Source organism: Thamnophis sirtalis, unplaced genomic scaffold (genome assembly GCF_051295495.1).
Source record: "Thamnophis sirtalis isolate CommonGarterSnake01/CBP01778 unplaced genomic scaffold, rThaSir2_p1.2 scaffold_12, whole genome shotgun sequence".
NCBI lineage: Eukaryota > Metazoa > Chordata > Lepidosauria > Squamata > Natricidae > Thamnophis > Thamnophis sirtalis.
In genome coordinates this window covers 24,584,179-24,609,372 of record NW_028261392.1, presented here as the reverse complement: position 1 = coordinate 24,609,372, position 25,194 = coordinate 24,584,179, and the positions used below count along the sequence as shown (strand labels likewise).

At 42.8% G+C, this 25,194-nt stretch overlaps 1 protein-coding gene across 1 annotated transcript; it reads right to left on the bottom strand.

Annotated features, from left to right (window-relative positions):
* Positions 1-1,342: 1,342 nt before the first annotated feature.
* On the bottom strand, positions 1,343-24,638 carry LOC148043271 (maestro heat-like repeat-containing protein family member 6). The gene is made up of 15 exons (XM_087726232.1): positions 24,300-24,638; positions 21,991-22,143; positions 19,447-19,601; positions 16,058-16,226; positions 15,764-15,933; positions 14,468-14,602; positions 14,269-14,383; positions 13,213-13,356; positions 11,902-12,072; positions 11,440-11,595; positions 9,641-9,733; positions 6,342-6,444; positions 4,579-4,644; positions 3,653-3,761; positions 1,343-1,405 (listed from the first exon to the last, which is right to left on the bottom strand). The coding sequence occupies exons 1-15, from the start codon at positions 24,636-24,638 to the stop codon at positions 1,393-1,395; spliced, it is 2,091 nt and encodes a 696-aa protein (XP_087582358.1). The 3' UTR covers positions 1,343-1,392.
* Positions 24,639-25,194: the final 556 nt, after the last annotated feature.

Here is a 25,194-nt window from a genome sequence, read left to right as displayed (position 1 = left end):
CCCTATCATTCTTGATGTAGCCTTTGGTAAACTTGCTTCCTACAGAGGTACAAACTTTTAAGTTCCAGAGTGCTTAGCAATGGTTAGGCTGACTGGGGAATTCAGGGAATGGAAATCATGGCTGGGCAACATCCAGGGAAGACTTAGCATATTGTGTGAAGGTTACCTTCTCGACCTTCACTGTCTTCTCTCTGGTGTTACGTTCAGTCATCCAAACCAGCCTTTTCTCAAAATAGGCACGGGCAGAGAAATGTCCATGATCTTAGTCCAAAGATGCCCCATTTATTGTTTCCCAAGCTTTGTCCTCATAATAGAGCCTCAATCGTATATTGGCAGGTTGAATGAAGCCAATTCATGGGGTCTTGGCATGGAAGTCATATTTTCCCTGTGATGTTGGAAGATACATCCAGACACTACATGGTGTATGGAGGAGGCAGCTGAAGTGCATGTAACTGAAAGTGCACTCTGAACAGACTCTTCTGTTCAGTATCTGTAGCCTATGTGGCATGGAATTCACTTCCCAGATCACTTTTAGCAACGGATCCCTGACTTCTCAGTTTCTCACCTCGTAGAATTTTTAAAAAATAATTTCACTTCATCACAGAATGTATCCTGGTAAAGGTATGGCTCCCACCTATACGTTAATATTTCTTTCCCTATCGTATAAGCAGAGTCATGGATGAGTTGTGATCTGATATCAGTATCAAATTCCAGCTGTTGAGGTAGATTTATTTAGCAGCTGTATCTCACCTGGATGAATGTGGATGACCAGTAGATGGCAGACATGAGAAACCACCCTCCAATTCTTTGCTGCCATCTAATGGCTGACAGATTGATAATCAACAAGCAAATAATAATGGTGAAGGAATTATTGGATAAACCCAAGAGCACACCATTCTCCCACACATATACCAACATCTCTCTCTTGAACTCTAGCAGTTACAACAGTCCTGTGCAAATTTAAGATAAATTCTTAGCTGCCATCTTGTGATGATTAGGTCAACAGGGTGGCTATTTTTTTCAGAGAGAAAGAGGAAAATTTTTGGCCTGAAGGCCCGGAGGAACTGGCCACCATTTTTAAACTACATTCACTCTTTGTACGGTTGGTGATATCTACATTTTAGTTGGGGAGTTTTGCCAACAGCTGCCTTGATGGCATCACATGAAGGAACTGTACAGACAGCAGCAGGATAGGAGCCCATTCAGTTGCATAGGAAGGGACAGCTGTGGACACCACATAATTTATGTTACTATGATTTCCTCCAGGTGCTGGGTCAGAATAAAAACACTGCAAGGTGGGTAATCCTACCAAGGGGATCCAGAATGATATTCTCTCATGCCATTTCATACAGTGTTCTTTATTCAGATGAATATCAGCTTCAGTTTCAGGCATCAAATACAGGATCTGAAAAACAAGCAGCAAGAAATGAGAATCTGGGTATGATTAGATTACTCAGCACAACAATTATACTCATATCTTCTTGCCTCTAGACTACTGTAAATTACTCTATGTGGGGCTCCCCTTGAAGACTCAGAAGGCCCACTAGCTGGCTGGCTGGCTGTGGATAGCGTGCTTATTCTAAGGGTGTTGCATTGTCTGCCACTCAGCTTCAAAAAAGTTATGCAGATTAAATCCTTTTTACCTGCAAGAAATCTCTTCCATGTGGAACCTCCCACTCTGCCCATGGAAAATGAAGACCCCCCCCCCCAATCATGCAGCGAGAGGGGTGGAAGTTTGAAAACAGGACATCATAGTCCTGTGGAACAAACTGCTCTCTGAACTTAGACTGCTCCTCCCCTTTTACCAATTCGTTTGGAAGATGCCTAAATCTCTGGTAATGGAGAGTAGGAGGTGTTTTATCTATATGGGCTGTTGCCCCTCCTGCCATTTTTAATTGAGAGATTTTATTGCTTGCTGTGGATTGTTTTATTGATAGTGGATCTGGGTCAGGGGCAGGTTTCAAAAAATTTAGAACCTCGTCTGTAGGTGTGGCCTGCTTTGTGGGAGTGGCTTGCCAGCCATGTGTCTGAGTGGGCATGGTCAACTTGTAAAATGTGGTGAAACTCACTTAACAACGCTCTTGCTTAGAAACTCTGGCATTTGAAGCACGCAAGTCTTAAAGCTGTCAAGTTACAAGACCCTTGCACCCCTAATCCTTTAGAAAAAAAACCCAGGGGTGTTCAAACTTGACAGCTTTAAGACTTGTGGACTTCAACTCCCAGAATTCCTCCTCTTGCTCTTCATCTTGATGATGTACGGATGGGCGGGGGGAGGGAATTGGAACCGGTTCTAAACAGCACTATAGATTTGTGGAACCTCTTCTATAGAAGAGGTTAGAACTGGCAGGAACCCAACCCTGATCTGGGTGACGTAATGGTGAGACACAGAGGATCCAGACTGGGATAGCATACAGAGAATACATGCTGCAAAAAAACCTTTACATTCCAAGTCAGATTACATCTTAGGGAAAGACTATAACGCATACGTCTGCCATGTTCATAGATTAAAATAGGTGGAAAATTGTGGCTGGCAGAGTCACACTGTTGTGGCCTGTCGGCTGTCGGCCCCTCCAGCAGCTAAATCAGATGAGGAGGAGGAGGCATGGGAGTCAGGGTCAGCCTCAAGACAACCTGAGAGCTCTGAGGGAGAAGAGGGAATGGAGCTGGCAGAGAGGGTGGGCCAGAGTCTAAGCTATATGCAAGGGTGGGTTCCGGATTCTTTTACTGCCGGTTCGCTCAGGGCGTACATGCGCAGTAGTGCCAGATTTTTTTACTGCCGGTTTGCTTCGGGCAGGTATGCACGGTAGTGAAAAAAATGCTTCTGCACATGTGCAGAAGCAAAAAACAAGATGGCGCCACCTATGGCACCACCGATAGAACCGGTTCAGGGGCGTGGGCAGCCAGGTTACTACCTACTCTGTCGAACCGGTCCAAACCGGTAGGAACCCACCTCTGGCCATACATCAGCCTTCAGATGGAGAGTCAACAGCCCCCAGGTCTGGAGGTGGATGATGATGAAGAGGAGGAACAGCTGAGTCCAGTGCCTGATGCACAAATGTGCAGAAGACAGAGGAGAGGAGAGCAGTGGAAATCTGTGGATCGATCCTTGGGACGGAAGAACCACTGCTACTAGCGAAGCTCTATGGGGATAATAAGCAGGGGGTGGAGATGAATAGATGTGGCAGGGAGCTATTCATCTCCCCTGCCAGACAGACCTGTTAGCGTGGGGTGAAAGAGAAACTTTTTGTTGGGGCTGCTGGCGCTCCTAATAAAAGAACCATTGATTTAACTGAAGAGGGTTCGTCATGTTTGGGGAGCTGGGTCAGGACATCCACAGCTGATTTTGGGTGGCATAACAAGCAGCAAGTTAGGGTTTGTACTAAGAAAAGAGCTGGTTAACGATAGTTTGTTATATAAAGCACAATTGCCTATATTTGCCCATTGGGTGAAGCTATTAATTATAATTCTCAATTCACAAATCATAATGGCTGTATTTTTGTGCAACACAATCACCCAAAACCAAACCAAACCAAACCTATCAAGACTTAAATGAATATTTAATTAAATATTTAATTAAATATTTCCTCTCCATCTTGCCATTACAAAGTTTGCCTTTATTCCTTTTTCACTCCAGATGGGAAAAATAGCATACCTTGGGAAATAGCGGGAACATCTGAATAGATCTGGGCAATACCTGCAGACTTTCTCTGGTTCCGAAACAACCGGGACAGAACATCTTTCGGATGGAAAAGACCTCAAAGCTAAAACAAAGAGCAAGGGTTGTTTAACAAGTGGACCTGGGGGAAACTCAATGAACCAGGTTGCTTCTGGTTAGGTAGCCCAATGTTTTGCTTAAGGATGGATTTCTGAAGAAGGGTCCAATCTCGGTTTGGGAATTGCTGCCTACTAGGCAAAGGAGTGTCCCAACCACTCTGGTAAGTGATGAGGAATCTCTGTCAGTTATCTCTGGATTACAGAAAAAAAGAGGATTTGTGGCAGGTTAAACAAGGCCAAAGCTTTCCTTAGAGGGATGGAGAAAGAAAAACAAAAGGGCATATTAAGCACGCAACTCTTTGAAATATTTTTTTTAAACAACATTAAGAAAGCAATGGCTTGCTTTGTAAAGGTATATATATCCTTAAACCAGTGGTGGGTTCCTACCAGTTTGGACTGGTTTGGACAAACCGGTAGTAACTTGGTGGCTTAAGTCGCTGGAACCAAGCCCACGAACTGGTCTTCTTGGCAGTGCCATAGGTACAGCCATCTTGTTTTTTACTTCTGTGCATGCACAGAGCAATTTTAATTGTGCTGCGCATGAATGCAAAGCATGCATCAAGCGCGTGCGCCCCCACTGAACAAACCGGCAGTAGTCTCTGCCGGAAACCACCTGCCTTAAACAGATAGTGCTAAATACTCTTGAAAATAGTCTTTTGAATGCACATTCTTTCCACAGAATCCTATTTCTCTGCATATTGTCTTGTTGTTGTTTTTATCAGTGTGGCTGGCAATGAGGAGATAAATCCAGTTGTAACAGAAAAAACTCCTATGAATATCATAAAAAGTTATTAATACATTCACCTTTCCTCAAGTAGTCTACTTCTGATTTTTGCATATGGCTGGATTCCATGTGCTGGAAGAGAGAATCTAAAGATAAGTTAAATTAAATGTACATCAAAAGGCACATCTTCATTACCTTCTCTTACTTTTCCTCCTGCTTCCTGGAGGTGAGGCTTACTATTTATGTTTCTCACCATGTTCTGCAATAATTAGGTTGCTATATGGCAGTGATGGCAAACGCTTTTGGCACCGAGTGCCAAAAAGGTCACATGGAAATGTCCCTTGCACACTCATGCTCATCAGAGCCGCACTCCAGAAAAGCTGAACTTCCTGGTTCTAGGATGCATGCATGCCCAATGATCAGCTGGGCAGCGCACATGCACACACCAATTTTTGGCACTGCCACATGCACAAAGAACAGCTGATCATCACATGCGCATGCACACCAGAAACCCGGAAGACAAACAGGCAAGGCCATGCATGCCGGGTGACATGGCTTCGTATGCTAGTTTCAGCATGCATGCCATTGGTTCGCCATCACGGCTATATGGCAACTGCACTGACTAACCAGGGTCTATGACAAGTCAGCACGGCCAACTCATCACAGTCAACTTGGCACAGCCAACTTGCCATAGCCAACTCACCATGGGATAACTTTCTGCGGGACAAGAGTTATGCTAATATCGAAGAAATAGTGGAATTCAATAATTAAAGAAAGGATACCAAAGGAGGGACAAAATGAATTATGAATGACAAAAAATAAAATGATTTTTAAATGATTTTAAATAATTAAATTGAATTGTCGAATTATCCCACAGTGAGTTGTCCTGTGGTAAGTTGGCCATGGAGAATTCGCTCCAACAAGTTGTCCTATTCTAGACTAATGTACATATTGCACTTATATTTATTACTAAGCAAGTGGACTATGTACCCAATCTTGGCTGATCCTGAAAAATCTAAGCAGAATGATTTGGGTGTTGGGTTGTCAGGAAATTCCAGCTGTATAGGACAGGCAGATGGATGGATAAGCAGACAGGATAGACAAATGTCAATGAACTATAGTGCAGATCATCAGTGATGATGATATTCTACAATGTAGCTTATTCAGAACTCAAAGATGACTCCAAGAAATGATTAATAAAATAAAAACTGCAAAATAGCACCAGACTCTAGGTGACTGACTGCAGCTTGAAGCTCTTTACAGTCATTATTACGTGCTTAACAAAGCAATCCTGACAAACATCCATGAGAAGATTTTTCCAGAATATGGGTCTCCCCACTGCTAATTTGGGATGGGAACGACATTATAGCCATGAAATGCTTGGGCAAAGTCAGAACTTTGCCAGGACATGCTAGATGGGAATTTTAGAAGTCATCCTTTCAACATATTTGAAGGATATCATGTTGCTATTCTAGAGTCTCATCATTTTCTGTACCATACATTTCAAATGCTGGGTATTTGAATCAAACTGGGTCTTTGAGAATCTTTTAAGGCCCTGGAAATTATCTGAGAGAAGGATCCTGATACTCTTCTGAAGACTTGATGGTTCTTCAGAACACCATTTGAAAGCAATCTATCTGGTGGAAACCGATGATCTCCAGAAATACCAAGACCTTACTGCTATAAAGTTTTATTAAGCTGCTCACAATGCAAGCAACGATTATATGACTTATGAATCAGTAGAAGAAATAGGTGAGCTATTCTGACCATTACATGAAATAGCCTTGGGGCCGGTGGAAGAATAGGAAAAAGGAAATATAAATAATTTTATTGATACTTTAACCTATGAATGTGGCGGCTGCTATCCTTGAAGACTTTTGTGGGCTCTGAGTATATTCCTGTGCTTGGTCCAAGAAGCCCCTCAGTTTTCCAGGATGCTCTTTAACCTAGAAAATAATTTTGTTCCATATTAAGGAGCACTCCTCCATGTAATCTACAAGATACAGTAAGAATGAAATCCCCATTGAGTTAGGCCATGCTTCCCCAACTTTGTGCCATCATGATATTTTGGAAGCCCATTCCCTAACACAGCGATGACTAACCTTTTTGTTGATAGGTGCCAAAAATGCGAGGGCACATGTGTGATAGCTTGTGTGCGTGCGTGCTGGCACTGATAATGCAAAACATGCCCCCACATGCGCATGTGCGCACACTCCCCCTCCCACCACCCCCCACACCACACTACTCTCCTCCAAGCTGAGCTTGGTATTTCCTTTGGGGGGGGAGGCTGTTTTCACCCTCCCCAGGCTCCAGGAAAACCTCCAGAGCCTGGGGGGGGGGGCGGGAAACAGCCCCAACAGGCCAAACGGAAGTTCATTGGGTCTGTTTTTCCCTCTCCCCAGGCTCCAGAGGTTTTTCCGAAGCCTGGGGAGGGTGAAAATGGCCTCCCCCGACCCTCCATAAGGCTGAAAATCAGCTGGCTGCTACCTGCATGCGCACTGGAGCTCATAACCATTACGGCCCTAACAGGTCTGAAAGGTACTAGATTGGAGAAAGCAGAACTAGAATGGTAGTCTCTTTGGATGTTTTCTCTAATGCCTATAACAGCATCTCTTGAAATGTATCTCTTTTTTAATATATAATTTTATTTATATATTTTTTCTTTAACATCCAAAAGTGCTTGGTGAACAATGTATTGTCTGGGTCAATATACTTTACACACAATTCTAATAACGATAGTACCATTTAAATATACACAATCGTAATATTTCAACTTCCAACATTTGTGTATACAGAATAATTATAATATATTTTATTATATTTCAGTATACACAATACTGTTTTCCCAATTTCTTCTTTCTACTTCTTTTTTCTAACACTTAATAAAAAAATCCACCATGTTAAAAAATATTCTATATCTATCCATCATCTCTTACCCTTTTTAGAATGTCAACTCTTATTAACTTTTTGGTGAACTTTTTATGCTTCTCCCCCAGTATCTTGTAACTCCTTTCATCATGATTATTTAATTTAAATATTTCATCTGCCACAATATCTATCTCTTGGATCCCTACAGCACCCATCAGCACTTCCCCCATCAATTTTTGTATCTCTGGCAATCCATGTCAAGACCCCACATGTGAATATATCATACTGAAAAATTCAGTGCATATGAACAAAACCTAGTAATTGATCAGCCTTAGGCTGATTGATATGTTGGATTTTCCTTGCCTAGGAAAGATTCTCAACAATGTGATTTCCTTGCACAACATGCTGAGGTTGTAAAAGGTGGGGAAGAGCTATTGGTGGAGAAAACCAGTGGTGGGCTGCTGGGGGTTCCCAGGGGTTCAGGAGAACCTCTAGCTACGATTCTGTGCAATTCGGAGAACCCCCAAATCCCACTCCTGGCTGGCCTCACCCACCCCACCCTGCACCTCCCAGGAGTCCCCACCCAGCCCATTTTGGATGCTGATAAGTGCAGGGTGCACGTGGGGGCTCAGGGAGGGCAGAAAATGGGCCTACCTAAAGTTTGGGAAGGCCGGAAATGGGCCCATTTCCAGAGGGCCTCCGGAGCCTGGGGAGAATGTTTCCATCCTCCTGGAGGCTCGAGGAAAGCCTCCCGAGTCCGGGGAGGGCAAAAACACCCCCCTTCCATGCTGCAGGAGGTTGACTAGGCCATACCCACCATGGCTATGCCCACCCAGCAACCGGGCAGAGACCCCCCCCTGCTAATATTTTTGAAGCCCAACCCTGGAGAAAACTAATATGCTTCAACAGTATATGCTCTGTGTGATAGGCAGGGTTGGTGTGAGCATGTTGCCTGGGTAGCGCACAGAGAAATCTTTCTTCCTAATAATAAGAAAAGGGAGAAAAAACGATAGCTGTGAATCAGTGGTGGGATATGACTGGTATGCCCCGGTACGGGCATACCGGTGCCTGCTAGGAGCACCAGGTACTGTTCCAGTATGGTGCTCCAGAAGGCCCACCTGCCCACCCACTCTCCTTACCACAATTTGAGCCACCTGGGGCATGTGCACACACGCACGGGGCGTACGACATCTGCGCAACGCTCCTCCGAGCAGCTGGAGTGTTGCAGGCAGTGGGTACACATGTGTGCGCTGAGCACATGCACGTGATGGACACCTGGCCCCATTGCAGTGTGCCAGTTGCAACGGGAGCCAGAGCCCACTACTGCTGGGAATACATTCCTACCTGGTTGGGGAAATTGTTGTAGGGTAAATGGCTTATTAAGAAGCATGTATGCGAAACAAAGGAAGCCTCCCCCCCTCCCTTCACTGTCTTCATCCATGGCATGACAAAACCGCGCTACGCAAAATAGCGGAGATTAAATCGCGTCCCTAAAGTCGCGACGTCATCACCGCGCGTCATCACCGTGGGAACAACAGCGCGGCGACAGAAGGGCGTTCTTTGCCTCCAAAGGTAGCCCTCCTCCTCCAGCTGACAGCGGCAGCGGGCACGGGGCAAAGCGGGCTGCCCAGCAGCAGCAGCAGCCTGCGGGAAGGGTCCAGCACAGCCACGGGGGGCAGCAGGAAGCCCGCGGGGGGCCCGAGCAGGGCCGTCGACGCTGGCGGTGGAGGAGGACGCAGCAGCGGCAGCAGCTGAGGCTCTCCCGGGGCCGGCGAAGCGGGCTTGCCTGGCAGAGGCAGGCCGCCCTCTTCTTCCTCAACAACATCTCCTTGGATGGGCGGCCGCCGCCACCGGGCAAGCCCGCTTCGCCGGCCCGGGAGAACCTCAGCCGCCGCCGCTGCCGCGTCCTCCTCCGCTTCCTGCTGCCCCCCGCAGCTGAGCTGGACCCTTCCCGTGGGCTGCTGCTGCTGGGCAGCCCGCTTTGTCCCGTGCCCGCTGCCGCTGTCAGCTGGAGGAGGAGGGCTACCTTTGGAGGCAAAGAACGAAGCATGTAGAACGCCCTTCTGTCACCGCGCTGTTGTCGCGGCGGTAGGGTCGTTTTTTTCTTAGCGCTTCGGACCCCGCGGATTTGCCTCCGCACTTATGTCGGCGCGGATAAGGGCATCGCGGTTTTGTGGTGGAACCGTCTTCATCTTTACTGGATGATTTGGAATCAATAGATTAAAAGGAGCAACATAGGACTAAAAAGAGCCCAATATGCTTTAATGGGCTTACCAGATGCTTACAGAGCACATTCCAAAAATTCTCATTGTCACTTGTTGTCCATCCCAAGAAGGCTTTGCAAAGTTGTAAACTGTCAGCACGAGACTGCAAATCCAGAGAAAATAAAAACGTTCCTCCGAGTGAATAGACCAGGATTTGAAAAATAAGAGGGAAGGAAGGCAAGAACACTCTTTAGCAAACTATTACAAGCAAAATGTTTATCCAGATAATAAAGAAAAAGGGTCCCGAGTACACTACGATATATAGTTGTAATTCTTTCAGGGAAGTTTAATATGTTTTGAGCTTTAATATTGAGAGGGAAGTTTCTGACTTTTACTATGGCAAATGCTTTTAAATTAAATCACAGTGGCACCCTGAAAAATGTTACAACTATGATAAAAAAGTGCTATACATAATTTTAAACCCATAAGCATTTTCCATATTGAAAATGATGCTTTTCCTTCTGTCAAATAAGACAGCTGTTTAAGTTTGACATTCTTTAATATTTTTTTTGAGCATTATAATTTATTATGTTCCGGTTTCAGGGTGTGTATTGTGCAGGAGACTCTATAAGTTAAATGTAAAAAATAATAATCAAAGCAACACTTACAAATGTGCAATGGAAGCCCTGTCCACCCCCCCCCCCGCCCTTTTTAATTTGTGTCACATGTAAAAATTGATGGGCTGTGATCATGCAGTTGTGGTTACACCTGTGTAACAGGATCATGCAGTTGTGGTTACACCATGACTTTCTTGATATCATTCTGCTTCTGTCCCTATTGTGGGCATTCATAGAGGAGAACCAGAGAGAAAATGATGTCAGATCAGAGGTGGGTTGCTCCTGGTTTGGCCAAAACGATAGTGGAATTCAGGCCTGGGTGGCAGAACCGGCAGCGGCCCAGGCCTGCCATGCCCCTGAACCGATTCCCTCACTGCCACTGGGCTGCTACCATTTTGATTTTTCGTGATTGCGCGTGCACTGTTCACGCATGCGCGAAGAACAATTTACATTGAACAATGCACACACGTGCAGTGTGTGTCAGGTGCGTGCGGGGTTTCCATGCGGGGTTTTCGAACCGATAGTAAAACCGGCAGCAACCCACCCCTGCGTCAGATACATCACAATGCCTTTGCTCAAAAACACAAAGAATGTAATGTTTATCCATCTTACAATATTCATATACTTTATTTACCCGACAGTTATTCTTGTTAGATATAACTACTGATTGTACTTTCATAAAGACTAATTTGGTTTTGTACTTAATAATGGCAGCAAGACTGTTGGTGGCGCAATACTGGAAGAAGGAAGATTTGCCTACTATTCAAGAATGGACATTAAAAGTAACAAACTTAGCAGAGATGGCTAAAATATCAGCATATCTTAAGGATCACTCAGATGTGAAATAGAAATTGGAATGGAGAAGATGGATTGACTATATTCAAAATAAATATGGGACTAAGAAATTCCAGATAGTTTATGACTGAAAAGGCGAGGAATGATATAATCTGTTTAGAGTTAACCTAACAAAAGAGGAGTTAAAGCACAAATGAAAGAGGATACTAACTTTCTTTTAGTCTATTTACAATATGTATTTGCTCTGGGAAGTCGGGGGGGGGAAGTTTGGGAGGGGTTTGGGTGGGAAGGGTGGGGGAGGGGAGGTAAATATTTGTAAAAGCTTTTTTTAAAACTTTCAATAAAAAATATTCATATAGTTTATGTCATCATTTCATGATGTTTGTGCTGCTATCCTCTTCTTCCTCCTCCTCCTAGCTTGAACCAGGTGGGTGCAAATATGAACAACTTGGTTTACCTTTGTCACGTCTAGATGTGGATCTTCTAGATTTAGCATAAGTGTTACAATACTATTGAGAGCCTGATCCTGCATAGAGGATTTGTCTTTTGTGTCCAAAGTGTTTAAGATGTCTTGAAACAGTTGATTTGCAGCACAACATATATTGTTCCTCCTCTGGAATTTCAGAAGGAAAGGAAATACTTCAATTTCTATCAGATCTGTAAATATCAACTTTGGAAGTAAAACGAAGATCTAGCTTTTTAAGCTATTTTCTCTTAGGCTCCCTCCTAAGGAAAAGTGGCATAAAACAACTGAATTTATTAATGATAAAAAAGGGAAATGCTTTATGCCACATTTCTCCTATAATAGAAGAAAAATAAAAGATATTTTTAAAAATTTCCCAAATCCGCTATTTTTCTATTTATCCTCCCAGTTTGAAAAGCCTCCCTCATGTAAATGAATGATATCTTCTAAACTTACATCTGCCAAAAGTGGCTGAAGATGTTTGACAATCTTTAGAAGTACATGGCTAGCAGTTTTGTGGTGTGCAACCTCCTTGGTTATGACCTCAAAAGCTGTCAATGTCACCTTCTCATCAGAATCATTGAAGTTTGGAAGTATACTCAGGATTAGGGATGTGAGTTCTTTCCCCTGAAATGACATCAACACATATTCTTCTTCTTTTTTTCTTTTTGTATTTCTCTATTTGATATACTTTGATACCAGTATTCTTGAATAGATCAGCAATGGTTATGCTAAATATAATAAAACCTTTTTCTAGGATTTGAAAGTTTAAGATGTAATTCTTCCCAAAATTGCAGGTAGCAAAGGGCTTCTAGAGAATTAGGCTACAAAAATGCAAAAGGCATTTGCCACCTTATTAATATTTGAAGAGGTAAAAATTGCACTTTTATGGACTATTTAAGGGAATTGGTGGCTCAGTGACTAAGACACTGAGCTTGTCGATAGGGAAAGGTTGGCAGTTCGGCGGTTTGAATCCCCAGCGCTGCGTAACGGAGTGAGCTCTCATCACTTGTCCCAGCTTCTGCCAGCCTAGCAGTATGAAAGCATGCAAAAATGCAAGTAGAAAAAATAGGAACCACCTTTGGTGGGAGGGTAATAGTGTTCCATGCACCTTCGGCGTTTAGTCATGGCCAGCATGACTTAGCTGGCCACATGACCATGGAGATATTTTTGGACAGCACTGGCTCTTTGGCTTTAAAATGGAGATGAGCACCGCCCCTAGAGTCAGGAATGCCTGGCACATATGTGTTAGGGGAACCTTTACCTTTACCTATGGACTTTTTATTTACCTATGAGATTTACCTCTGCCTCAATCAATAAATGGACTTTCAATCTCACTTCTAAGGCAGGAGGCTGGTGATCTGTCTCAAAGAAAGTGTTTTATGGATCAAAGACAGTAGCTTGAATTGTCCTTGGAAATAAATGGCTCAATCAATTCAGTTAATTACTCCAAAGAGTAATAATATCAGCCTTATATTTCACTTCTAGAAGAAAACTGGCTGAAACGCTCTGAACATACTGAAGTTGCAAAAGTCTTTTTAAGGCAGTTTCATGCAAGGAATCTTACAATATTCAAAATAAGAGGCGGCTAAGGCATTATTCACAGTAGCCTGACTGAATGGTTCCAGCACCAAATTAGCTTCATTTCTTCAGAAACAACTGATCTATTCATCACGTTAATCTTATTCATAAGTTAAAGTTTTCTTCAAACATGCAAATAATACACCAGGTTCAATCACTGATGGGGGGAAAAACATGGTCACTCACATTTTGCAGATGCTGAATTACATTCCCCATCCCGTGAAGACTTAGCCAGCGGTAGGTTGGATTTGAATCAATCTGCCAACTCTTTAACAAGCTCAAGATATAATGCTTTTGTAGCACTGTATAGGTAGACTCAGAAGAAAGAAGCTGAACAACATATATCAGTAAATATGTGGCAGAAAATCAGAGCACTTCACCTATCCCCCATTAGCTGTGGAAAGATAAAGATGAAATCAGGGCTATATTTTTGGGGAAGGAGGTCGAGAAAGTCAAGATGGTGGCCATCACCGCTCAATTGAAGGACATGTTTAGGGATTTTGCTATATGGTCATGACTTTTTTGTCCTCTCTAGGATGCCCTGGAGGGAGCTCTGATTTTCTAACCCTTCCCTGCTCCTATTTCCTCTTTTTCTTCCACATCTATTTTAAACTCATCTATGATCCCTAAGAAAAAGCAGCAAAATGAGGCATTAGGAATTTGTTCATTTATTGGTTGATGAATTAAAAAGGCCATGTAATGCTACAGGATAGAAAGGACAACAGAAATATTGGTGTATAATCTTGAGATGACCTAAGAATAAGAATTCCATTTGGAATTTTGGATTTCCCCTTATAATGTTTTTTAAAAAAAATAACATTATGATACCCGGTTTAGCTGGGATGAAAATTAGAATATTAGTTTGCCAAACTGGCAGGTGGTAAGACCTACAGATTTTAGCTAGTTGGAACAGGAATGTAGCAACCAATGTCTCAATCATCACCCATACATGAATTTCAAATAAATGAACCCATAAATGCCTATTAACAGTGAACTATCATATCTTCTCATAGAGATATTTATGGCAATAAAAATATTGATATCAGTCACCATTGCATGGATAAAGCTTTGTCCATTTGTGTTTGTATTGCACTGGTTGTGGCCACAATCTTGATTTTTTTGGAAACCTTCCCCTATATCCCTGAATGCTCAGGGTTTTATGTATCATTTCTCAGTTAGAGCTCCTAAGTGCTTAGGCTTAATCTGTCCCAAATAGCTACATGAAGGAGGAAATAAACCTACTGCGGTGAAAAAGGCCATTGCTGTTAGTTTCTGTTGGTCATCCCCATGATGGAGAAATGGTATCACTTTGGTGAACACAGCGTAATCAAGCCCATGATGATGCTTGACAAGAGCTCTAGAACAACAACGTTAATCAAATTATTATATATCACAGACATGGTGAACTCTACCATGAGGGTTTTTTTCCTCTATGGTTTACCTGGCCAAGAGGAGAACACCTTCAAGGTAATTATCTGGTGAAGATAGAAGTTCCCAGTTTTCTGTGAGACTTGTAAAACATGTCTGTGATGACCTCTCCCTTTTAATCAAGGCTTTTAAGGTTTCCATGGTACAGCTGAATTAAGGACAAGAAAAGCATTTGATTGGTGGAGTATGGAGAATCTAGCATTTCTCATAAGAGTTTATCTCTCAAGGAGATAAATAAGTCTCTCTCTCTCCCTCTCCCTCCCTCCCTCCCTCTCTCCCACCCATATCCACACACACACCAGTGGTGGGTTCCGGTATCCATGCAACCACATGCATGCAGCATGCATGTGTGTCCTTACCTCCACAATGCCTCCCCAACGCTCCAGCTGCTCGGCAGAGCGTCGCCCAGGCACTGTATGCTCCGTGCGTGGAAGCACTGAAGAGCTCAAATACAGGTAAGGAACTCGGGTGGGTGGGCCCTCCGGAGCACCATACCGGATCGGTACCCAGTGCTCCCGGGAGGCACTGTTACACCCATACCCGGACATACCGCCTGCAACCCACCACTGATGCACACACACCACTGCAATCCAAACAAATTCTGAGCAGTAATTGTAGAAGGTGTGCGGAAGTGAAGAAAAGAAGTTTTGTAAAGGGTGAAATACCACATATCTCCTTAATAAACTGCCATTTTGAATGCTATAAATCTAATGATATCAGAAGGCCATGTCATCTCTGTTCAGGCAGTGTTGTGGAAGTGATGAGTTCTATTAATTGATCAAAAGAGAAGGAAAGTATCCAATAAAGATTGGAGAAGCACTCAAGAACGATGCTATCTCCCTTCTTTCTTCTCATCTGAATTCTGAAGAAGAACAAAAGTGTTCCACTGCTAAAGATGTGAAGGCTTAGGAGAAACAATCAGAGGAATTCTGAATGAATCCCCCCCAAAAGCCTCTCACCCTTTCCTGTCCTTTCTCCAATTTTTCCAATTTCTTTCCAGGTCACCAGATTTGTAGAAGTATGATTAAGGTCTGGCTTCAACCTTGATACTAACTGCTTCTGAATCCACTGGAACTTACTTCTCAATGTACTGAATGTTCAGCCATAATTGATGATTAGTCACAACATGTGACAATCATTCTTTCAAGGTTAAGGAATTTTCTAGGGGAACATTTTAATTTCTCTCATGCTGATGTACACAAGCATCAATATCCCTACAAGTCTCTGTCCTTGAGAAACAGGAAATAAGAAAAAGTTTATTATGTAATATCTAACACCGATATTACCTGTTTTGTATCCCACTAGTTACCTTATGTAGTGCGATGTTTTGAGGATCTCCTCCTGCTCGTAGTCAGCATCTAAAGAGCTCACCAAGTAGTGCAGTTGAATGACCAGGAAGATTATCACAGAGACGTAAAAGCTATTCATAGGAACTTTGCATCTTTTATCCTTAAATATTATGCCCAGAGCTTTTGTTGCCTGGGAAAAGAATAGAGATAAACACATTATCTAAATTCTAGACAATCTGGTGCTTATGTGCCAAACACATATCATGCATTTATTTGGATTCTCAAATGAGTAAGTAACCATGGAAGAAACTCACAGCCAGAGGGGAATAGGAAATATTGTTATCCTTGAAATTTAGGTCTGAGGCCAGGGGCTCACTGTTGAGGCTGGGTCTCCTTTTTAGGACTTCAAGGAGTTTGGCAAGGACCTGGAGTCTGACAGGTTGTTTAGCTTGGCCCAGGGCTTCCCAAATTTGAGTAACATGTCTGAAAATAGAAAACAAGAAACACAAAGATTTTTTTTTTAAAAAAAGAGCCATTGCTGATTACTTTCTCAAACCTAGTTTGGGATACAGTTCCAATGGTGCTTTTTCAAGAGGCAACTGGACTTTCTGGTTTTTCTTTGAAGGTAATAGCAATAGCAATAGCAGTTAGACTTATATACCGCTTCATAGGGCTTTCAGCCCTCTCTAAGCGGTTTACAGAGTCAGCATATTGCCCCCAACAACAATCCGGGTCCTCATTTTACCCACCTCGGAAGGATGGAAGGCTGAGTCAACCTTGAGCCGGTGAGATTTGAACAGCCGAACTGCAGAACTGCAGTCAGCTGAAGTAGCCTGCAGTGTTGCACTCTAACCACTGCGCCACCTCGTGTTTTGCTTCTTATCCAATAAGTCTTCAAAGAAAACCAGAAAGTCCAGTTGCCTCTTGAAAAAGCACCTTTGGGACAACCATGACCTGGATGACTGAGAATCTCCATAAACTTGGAGATTCTTGGCTATTAAAGACTGCAGATGATACATACAGTATGTGATTTGCTTTTTAAACTACGAAGATTAGAGAAGTATTTTAAAGGAGCATTTGTCATTGTTTTTCACTGAAACTGAGACACTGTTGTCTTCAATAACCACAGCTCCAGATTGTACAAGCCAGTTCAGACGCTGCCTTTCACTCGCCAACTTTGCTTTGTTGTTCCCAGCATTCTTCTTCTAGTAGATTTGTGAATTGGTCCCTGCTTCATCTTTTTAATAATTGGAGCGGCAAAGAAAGCACACTCCATGCTGCTGAAGCATACACGGAAGGCTCATGAAAGTTCAGCTAAGTAATGCAGAAGGAGACAAATAACGTACAATTCTTGGCATCAATAAAGTCAATGTTTCGTCTTCAATGCACAATTTGTGTGGCTGGGTCTCCAGGAGGCAATCTTATAACGTAGCACCTTGAAAGCAACAACCTCAGAAACCAGATTCGCAGTGCAGTTTGCCCTGAATTTAGTTTTATGTCATGCAATCAAATTCAAGTTTATCCAAAGATGATCACAGGGGATTAATTCTTAGATTAGGCATTTCAAATTTATGTTTTCAGCATCTTGCTTTGGAACATTTCTGCTGTTCTTATTTATGACTATATTCCAACTAATGATTTACAGAATTGTCTAACCATTGTTGTGCCAACCTAAAGCTTGTCTGTTTTACTGGTATGTTGGCAAAAGAAATATAGGGTGATTCCAGAAAATGGTCTAAATTGCTAATTAGAAAATAGCCCAAGACTGAACATGGAATTTTTCAGAAGATGACATTTTTACAGCACAATCTATATAATCAAAGGGATACAGTTGCTCAATGGCTAAGATACTGAGCTTGTCGATCAAAAGGTTGCCACTTTGGTGGTTCAAATCCCTAGTGCCATATAACAGGGTGAGCTCCTGTTACTTATCCCTGCTTCTGCCAACCTAGCAGTTTGAAAGCATGTAAAAATGCAAGTAGAAAAAATAGGAACCGCCTTTGGTGGGAAGGTAATAGTGTTCCATGCGCTTTCAGCATTTAGTCATGCTGGCCACATGACCACAGAGACGTCTTTGGACAGTGCTGGCTCTTTGGCTTTGAAAAGGAGCTGAGCACCCACCCCTAGAGTCAGAAACGACTAGCGCATATGTGTGAGGGGAACCTTTACCTTTACTTTTACCTATATAATCAACTCAAAAGATAATATTCAATTTTGGCATAATCTTCTTTTGCATTCCAAGAATTCCAAATTCAGCCCTTGGTATTTTCAGGCATGGAAAAGATCCCTATCAAAATCTCTCAAAAGTTATCGTTAGTAATTGTGGGAGGGTGTGATTATGACATAAGGCAATTTCTTGTATTTCATGCTCATTTTTGTCTGGGCAGTGCTGATAAACTATGACCGGATGAGGACTCTGCAGACTACTGGCTTGTCTTGCCATGGTAGGGTTTCATAAGTACATGCCCCAAGCTCATAGATTTGAATGAATCTTTGTATTTTGATTACATGTGCATTGATACCAAATAAAGAGAGACTGACAATTGCATTAGCATCCCCTGCTTCAGTTCAACAATTGAAGTGAATTATCAGTAACCCAATAAATAAGAGACAAATGAGTGCATTTATGTGCAGTATTCCAGTAATAAAAGTGCGTATGGCAGAGTATTCAAAATGTTGGGGTCATTGGTATTATCAGCTCAGCCCATCTTTTTCTCAGAGGAAAGCCTGTTTTTCCCATACCTGTCATAATAATTAGCCTGTCATTCTTCTTCTTTTTTCCCAGTGCCTTTGGGGCAATTTTTACTTCTGGTGACTACATGGAATAGTCCTTGCAGTTTTCTGGGCAACATTTAGAATAGAGTAGAGTAGAGTAGAGTAGAGTAGAGTAGAGTAGAGTAGAGTAGAGTAGAGTAGAGTAGAGTAGAGTAGAACAGAACAGAACAGAACAGAATAGAATAACAGAGTTGGAAGGGACTTTGAAGGTCTTCTAGTCCAATCCCCTGTTTAGACAGGAAACCCTACACCACTTCAGACAAATAATTATCCAGCATCTTCTTAAAAACTTCCAGTGCTGGACCATTCACAACTTCTGGAGGCAAATTGTTCCACTGATTAATTGTTCTAACTGTCAGGACATTTCTCCTTAGTTCTAAGTTGCTTCTCTCGGTTCCACCACAAAACCACGGTAGACTAAAGCGCGTGTGACTAAAGCGTGGTGACAAAACCGCACAGTCAAAACCGCGTGACAACAGCGCGCCGACAGAAGCGCGCTGTTAACATAACCCTAAAAATAACCCTAAACCTAACCCTAAACCTAACGCTAAACCTACCCTAAACCTACCCTAAACCTACCCTAAACCTAACCCTAAACCTAACCCTAAACCTAACCCTAAACCTTACCTTAAGTTAAATCGCGCTTCTGTTGGCGCGCTGTTGTTGGCGCACTGTTGTGGGCGCGCTTTTGACATCGTGGTTTTAGCGCCGCGGTGTTGTCGGCACGCTTTAGTCTACCGCGGTTATGTCGTGCCACGGCTTCTCTCCTTGATTAGTTTCCACCATTTATAGAACTAGCTTGCCATTGCCTTCTTTCTAGGGATTTTTGAAAATGACTGGCTGAAAGTTTCCCCAGCTTGCTTAAGACAGGAGCAGAACTCAGATTTCCTCACTCCTAGTCCAGCACTTTAGGCACTAATAGACCAACCTGTCACAAAAGAGCGAGAGCTTCAGAAGACTTGAGATGGCCTCATCTGTGTGTGCTTCAACCAACAGGCAAACAGCTCCTATTGCTGCTTCTCTTGCACTGCGATCCTGGATAGCATTCAAGTGGAAATAAATAATATCTATGATTTCTGGCACCTAGAAAGGAGAAAAGAGAGATTGCCAAGGGTTGTATTTTCTTGAGTTTCTAGCGCTTGACATAATTGATTCATTCAAATATGAAGGTAGTAGTACTGAGCATCTGGTTAACACTGGGTTGTTCTTGGGAAATGGTCCTTAGAAAAAAAATCTTGGAGTTTAGTGTACTGTAAGTTGCAAAATATAATAAGAATGCAACCCATTTTTGCCATACATTTTGAATCCTGACAAAAGTCAGGAATTTGAACTATTCCCTGGCTCAAAATTTATCTGAACTGATGGGTATCAGCCTTCCGAGTGTTCAGTACACTACGGTACACTCTTAGTACACTATGTGTCAATGGGATTTATGTAACAACAACTGTAGATTGACTTCTGAGCTAATCTTTAGGTTAGAGATCCTGGCTTGCAACAAATAGCACAAGTATGCTTAATTTTATTGTTATTGCAGGCACTTAGTTAGAGTTAGAGGGCACCCCACTGGGAAGTGTAAGAACCTTAAGTGACAAGGCTGGTGTAAGACTTCCTGATGAAGGTTTTGAAAATCTAGACAACAAAAGCAAAAAAAAAAGGACCAAAACTGGATCATAATGAATTGGAAGGTCTTGAATGATGAATAAGTGCACCCTAGGACTTAAAGTCACCAAGGTTGAGAAACACTGATCTAGGGAACTCAGAATTATAGGTATTTCTGATGATGATGATGAAGTTTTTACTGATAATCAATGCATCCTTAATGTCAGCTGCCATCTTATGCTTGCTTGTGCTTTGCTGCTATGTGGTGAAAGACTGCCATGAACTGTGGGGAGGGGGAATGAGCAGGTGGGGAGGGAAATGAAAGTAAGTTCTGTATCCCTTGAAGATGTTGCCTCAAGGTCTTCCAGCTAGAAGAAGGAGTGGGACTGCTTCCCAAGCTGCACTTGGACCAGGGGTGGATTCCTGCCAGTTCTAACCTCTTCTATAGAAATCTACAGTGCTGTTTAGAACTGGTTCCAGCTCCCTGCCCCTGCCCGTCCGCACATCATCAAGATGAAGAGTGAGAGGAGGAATTCTGGGAGTTGAAGTCCACAAGTCTTAAAGCTGTCAAGTTTGAACACCCCTGTTTTTTTCCCCTAAAGGGTTAGGGGTGCAAGGGTCTTGTAACTTGACAGCTTTAAGACTTGCACACTTCAATGCCAGTGTTTCTGAGCCAACATGACTGGAGGAGGAATTTTGGAAGTTGAAGTCCACAAGTCTTAAAGCTGTCAAGTTTGAACACCCCTCGGGATTTTTTTTCTAAAGGGTTAAGGGTGCAAGGATCTTGTAACTTGACAGCTTTAAGACTTGCGTGCTTCAAATGCCAGAGTTTCTGAGCCACCATTTTGGTTGCTAAGCAAGAGCGTTGTTAAGTGAGTTTCATCACATTTTACAAGTTGGCCATGCCCACCTAGTCACATGGCTGGCAAGCCACTCCCACCAGGTTACATGGCTGGCAAGCCACTCCCACCCAGTCATATGGCTGGCAAGCCACTCCCACACAGTCACATGGCCAGAAAGCCACTCCCACAAAGCAGGCCACACTTACAGAAGAGGTTCTAAAAAAAATTGAAACCCACCACTGACTTGGACTGACCATTAGGAAAACATGTTGTCTGAACCTGATTGATTATGCTGGGGTGAGCAATGAGAGACAGTTAAGGGAGGGAAACGTAGGATTTAGGGATTGTGGTGCATTACTTTGCATTACACTTGGTTTTTAATAAATTATACCTTTCTCAACAAATGGAGACAGGGTTGTTTTTTATTTAGAGGTTTGTGGCCGGTCTGACACCTCTAGATCTATTTCAGGAACATCACTATAGAGATGGCTCAGCAAATCAAAATTGTTTTTGATTACAGTGATTATGCTGTAATATGATGTTTGATTTAAAGAAACAATAATGCAATTAGCAACTGGTAATGGCCATTTATGGGGGCAGGTACCACTGAAAAAAAAATCAAAATAGGTTGGTTGCTATTGAAACAGAGTGCAAATCAGTTTGTTACTATTTAAACTTGCAGTGCTACGGCAAGGCATAATTTCAAGATACCTGCAGGGTGAATCTGAGCATCAAATCAACATCAACGCCTTGAGGAGCCAAGGTGGTGCAGTGGTTAGGGTGCAGTACTGCAGGCCACTTCAGCTGACTGTTATCTGCAGTTCAGCGGTTCTAATCTCACCGGCTCAAGGTTGACTCAGCCTTCCATCCTTCTGAGGTGGGTGAAATGAGGATCCAGACTGTGGGGGCGATATGCTGACTCTGTAAACCGCTTAGAGAGGGCTGAAAGCCCTATGAAGCGGTATATAAGTCTAACTGCTATTGCTATAGAACCTGACAATGAGACCTGGAAAACTCTCATCTTGTCTTACCTTTCCCCTTAATTTGTTCTTCTCTTTCTTTAAAAGAGAATTCAGCATAATTGCAGCTGCCTGGATATTGTTTCTGTCTGGGTCCCGCAGGCTAGCCACTGCCAAGAGGATCTGCCCAGTAACGGTGGCTGTTGGATCGGTTTTGAGAGGTTTCTGAAAGAGACAGAGAAGAGGCCACCATAGGACACGTATTTATAATCAGAGATCAAGTGTAAATATCTGCAATTCTTAAGCAAGTGGCAGAGCCCACTTGTGCTTTTATTAAATTTTACCCCTTGCTGCAAGGAAAAGTCTTGGACAAGTCACTCTAAGCTTGTGATGGTGAACCTATAGTATGTGTGCCACAGGTGGCGTGAGGAGCCATTTGTTAGGGCATGTGAGACATTGCTCTGTCAGCTCCAGCACACATGGGTTCGCTGGCCAGCTGACTTTGGCCTTCATTTTTGGCCGTTTCTCGCTCTCTGGAGGTTTCCCTGAAGCCTCTGGAGGGTGAAAAACAACCCAACGCACAAACCAGAAGTTCAGGAATGGACTTCCAGTTTGTGTGTTGGGCGTGTTCTCCCTCCAGAGGTTTCAGGGGAGCCTCCTGAAGCTTCTGGAGGGCAAAAAATGGCCCTACAGACAAACCGGAAGTTCATTCCTGAACTTCTGGGTCGTCTAGAGTCATTTTTCACTTTGAGGGAAGCATCCTGAAGCCTCTGGAGGGCCTCCAGGGAGGCGGGGGAGGCCATTTCACCTTCCCCAGGCTCCTAGAAAGCCTCTGGAGCCTGGTGAGGGCGAAAAACAGGTCCATTGCATGCCAAAAGCAGCGGGGAGGGGGTCATGCGTGCATATGCATGGGGGGGGGGTGTTACGCACTTAGAATTATGGCTGTGGGCACGCCCATGCATGACCCCCACCTGGGCTCCTCCCGCTTTTGGCACACGATGGGAAAAAGGTTAGCCATCACTGCTCTAAGCATTAGCTCTGGACCATAATATTATTTCTACTTCTGGGTTCTCCAATATAAAGTTTGACAGCTGTGTGAGACTTCAATTCTCCTGATGCCTAACTAGTAAGACCACAAGTTATGCTGATTAGCAAAGATGGGGGTTGAATTCCAACACAGCTGGAGGAGACCAAACTGGGAAATGCTAGTTGAAGTGTATATGGTGATCGGACATGAAATTAAATGAACTAAAATAAATTGAAAACTGTGCCTCAAGGCAATATATGTGCAGAAATTGGCTAAGAACCAAAGTTAGCCTTTGAGCAGCATATACTAGAAGACATATTCCAAAACAGATAGAGTCTCTAAAAAAGTGGATTGAGGTAGATTAAAAATGCATTTGATTTAATTTAAATGTTATTAATAGCTTTCAGTAGCTGTATTGGGAAAGTATATAGTTCCACTGCTGCATAGCTCACAATAGAATCCCTTATGCCACCAGGCTTGAAATTTTGGGCTTGGACAACCTGAAACTATGCCACCGATGGTCTTACCTAAGCATAGTGCACAAAATTGTCTGCTACAATGTCCTTCAACCTCAATAATACATAGGCAAACAATATGTACAAACTCAAGGTTAACTGCTTCAAACTTGATTGCAGAAAATATGGCTTCAGCAACCGAGTTGTCAACACCTGGAATGCTCTACCTGACTCCATTGTTACATCCTCAACCTTAAACTGTCTACCATGAACCTCACCCCATTCCTAAGAGGTTCATAAAGGGGACATGCATAAGCGCACCAGCATTCCAGGGGTGGGATTCAAATAATTTAACAACCGGTTCCCTGCCCTAATGACCAGCTGAATAGGCATGGCTTGGTGATTATGTGACTGGGTGGGCGTGGCCAACTCAACATCACTCACGTCGATGGGTGCTTCGCCTTAGCTGTTACAATGTAATAAGGATTAATGAGAGAGGCAGTTTCTGCAAGCAGGGCAATAAAGATTAGGCTAGAAACAACATCAGAATGTTCCCTTCCTGCCTTCCTTACAAGATTAGCTCTGAAAAGTGGGGAAAAACAAAAGGAGAACCACCGGTTCTCCCAACTGCTTAAAAAGTTAACAACCGGTTCCCCCGAATAGGTGTGAACTGGCTGAATCTCACCACTGCAACATTCCTACCGTCCCTGTCCCCATTTATTTGTACTCATTTCCTTTGTTCATGTCCATGTTTATACTTCTACCTGTTATCTTTTATATGTTTGACCAACGAAATAAATAAAATAAAAATAAAATAGAAGTTATGAAGTATGAAGAACTGGAACATAAGCAGAAGACTTTTGGAATTAATAGTCTTCCGATTCATAGATTGATTGTACCTCATTACATTCTTCTGTAATCGGAGTCAAGGAGATACTGCCATGATGATCCAAGCCTGTAATCCCTGTTTCATGTTTTTCCTCCAGAAGGAAGTTCTCAAGATCCAGCCCTGACTGGACTGCGGGACATTTCTCTTGTAGGCTTCTTCTTCTTTTCCTCACATAGTATTCTTCTATTTCTGGCACAAATAGGTGAGCTTCCTGTGGATTATCTAATATGTCCTCAGAGGAGGTCTGTGTAGCTTTGTCAAAGCAGATAAACTCTGGTTCACTGACAAAGGGTATGTTCAGCCTCAGATGTGGGCCATCGGTCTTCTTTGTTTTTTCTTTTATAACCATAGCTGCTCTAGGAGAGAAAGAAAGATTGTGAAGTGGCACCTCAGAAGAACTTCTAACATTATTCTTGGCTAAAGCATGCTGAATTTGATGAGGAGAATTTTCAGCTAAACCCTATGGGATTTGGAAACAAAATCCCTGAAATAAGGATTTCATAAAAATGTGTACAGGCAGTCCTCGACTTACACCCACAACTGAGCCAAAAATTTCTGTTGTTAAGCGAGATATTTTAAAGTAATTTTTTCCATGTTCTATGACCTTTCTTGCCTCATTGTTAAGTGAATCACTGCAGTTGATAAGTTAATAATCTGGTTGTTAAGTGAATCTGCCTTCTCCATTACTTTGCTTGTCAGAAGGTGATCACATGATCTTAGGATACAGCAACGGCCATAAGTATGAACCAGTTGCCAACATCTGAATTTTGATTGTATGATCATTGGGATGCTGGAAAGGTTGTAATTGTGAAAAACGATCATGTCACTTTTTTCAGCGCCATTTTAATTTTGAATGATCACTAAATGAACTGTTGTAAGTCGAGGACTACCTGTATATAGTAATG

Coding starts and splice junctions, on each gene's coding strand:
- LOC148043271 (XM_087726232.1), bottom strand. CDS start 24,638: ATGGTTATAAAAGAAAAAACAAAGAAGACCGATGGCCCACATCTGAGG. Junction 22,144..24,299: donor TTACAGAAGAATGTAATGAG/GTACAATCAATC, acceptor TGTCTCTTTCAG/AAACCTCTCAAAACCGATCC. Junction 4,645..6,341: donor AGCAGCCGCCACATTCATAG/GTTAAAGTATCA, acceptor ACTTATCTTTAG/ATTCTCTCTTCCAGCACATG.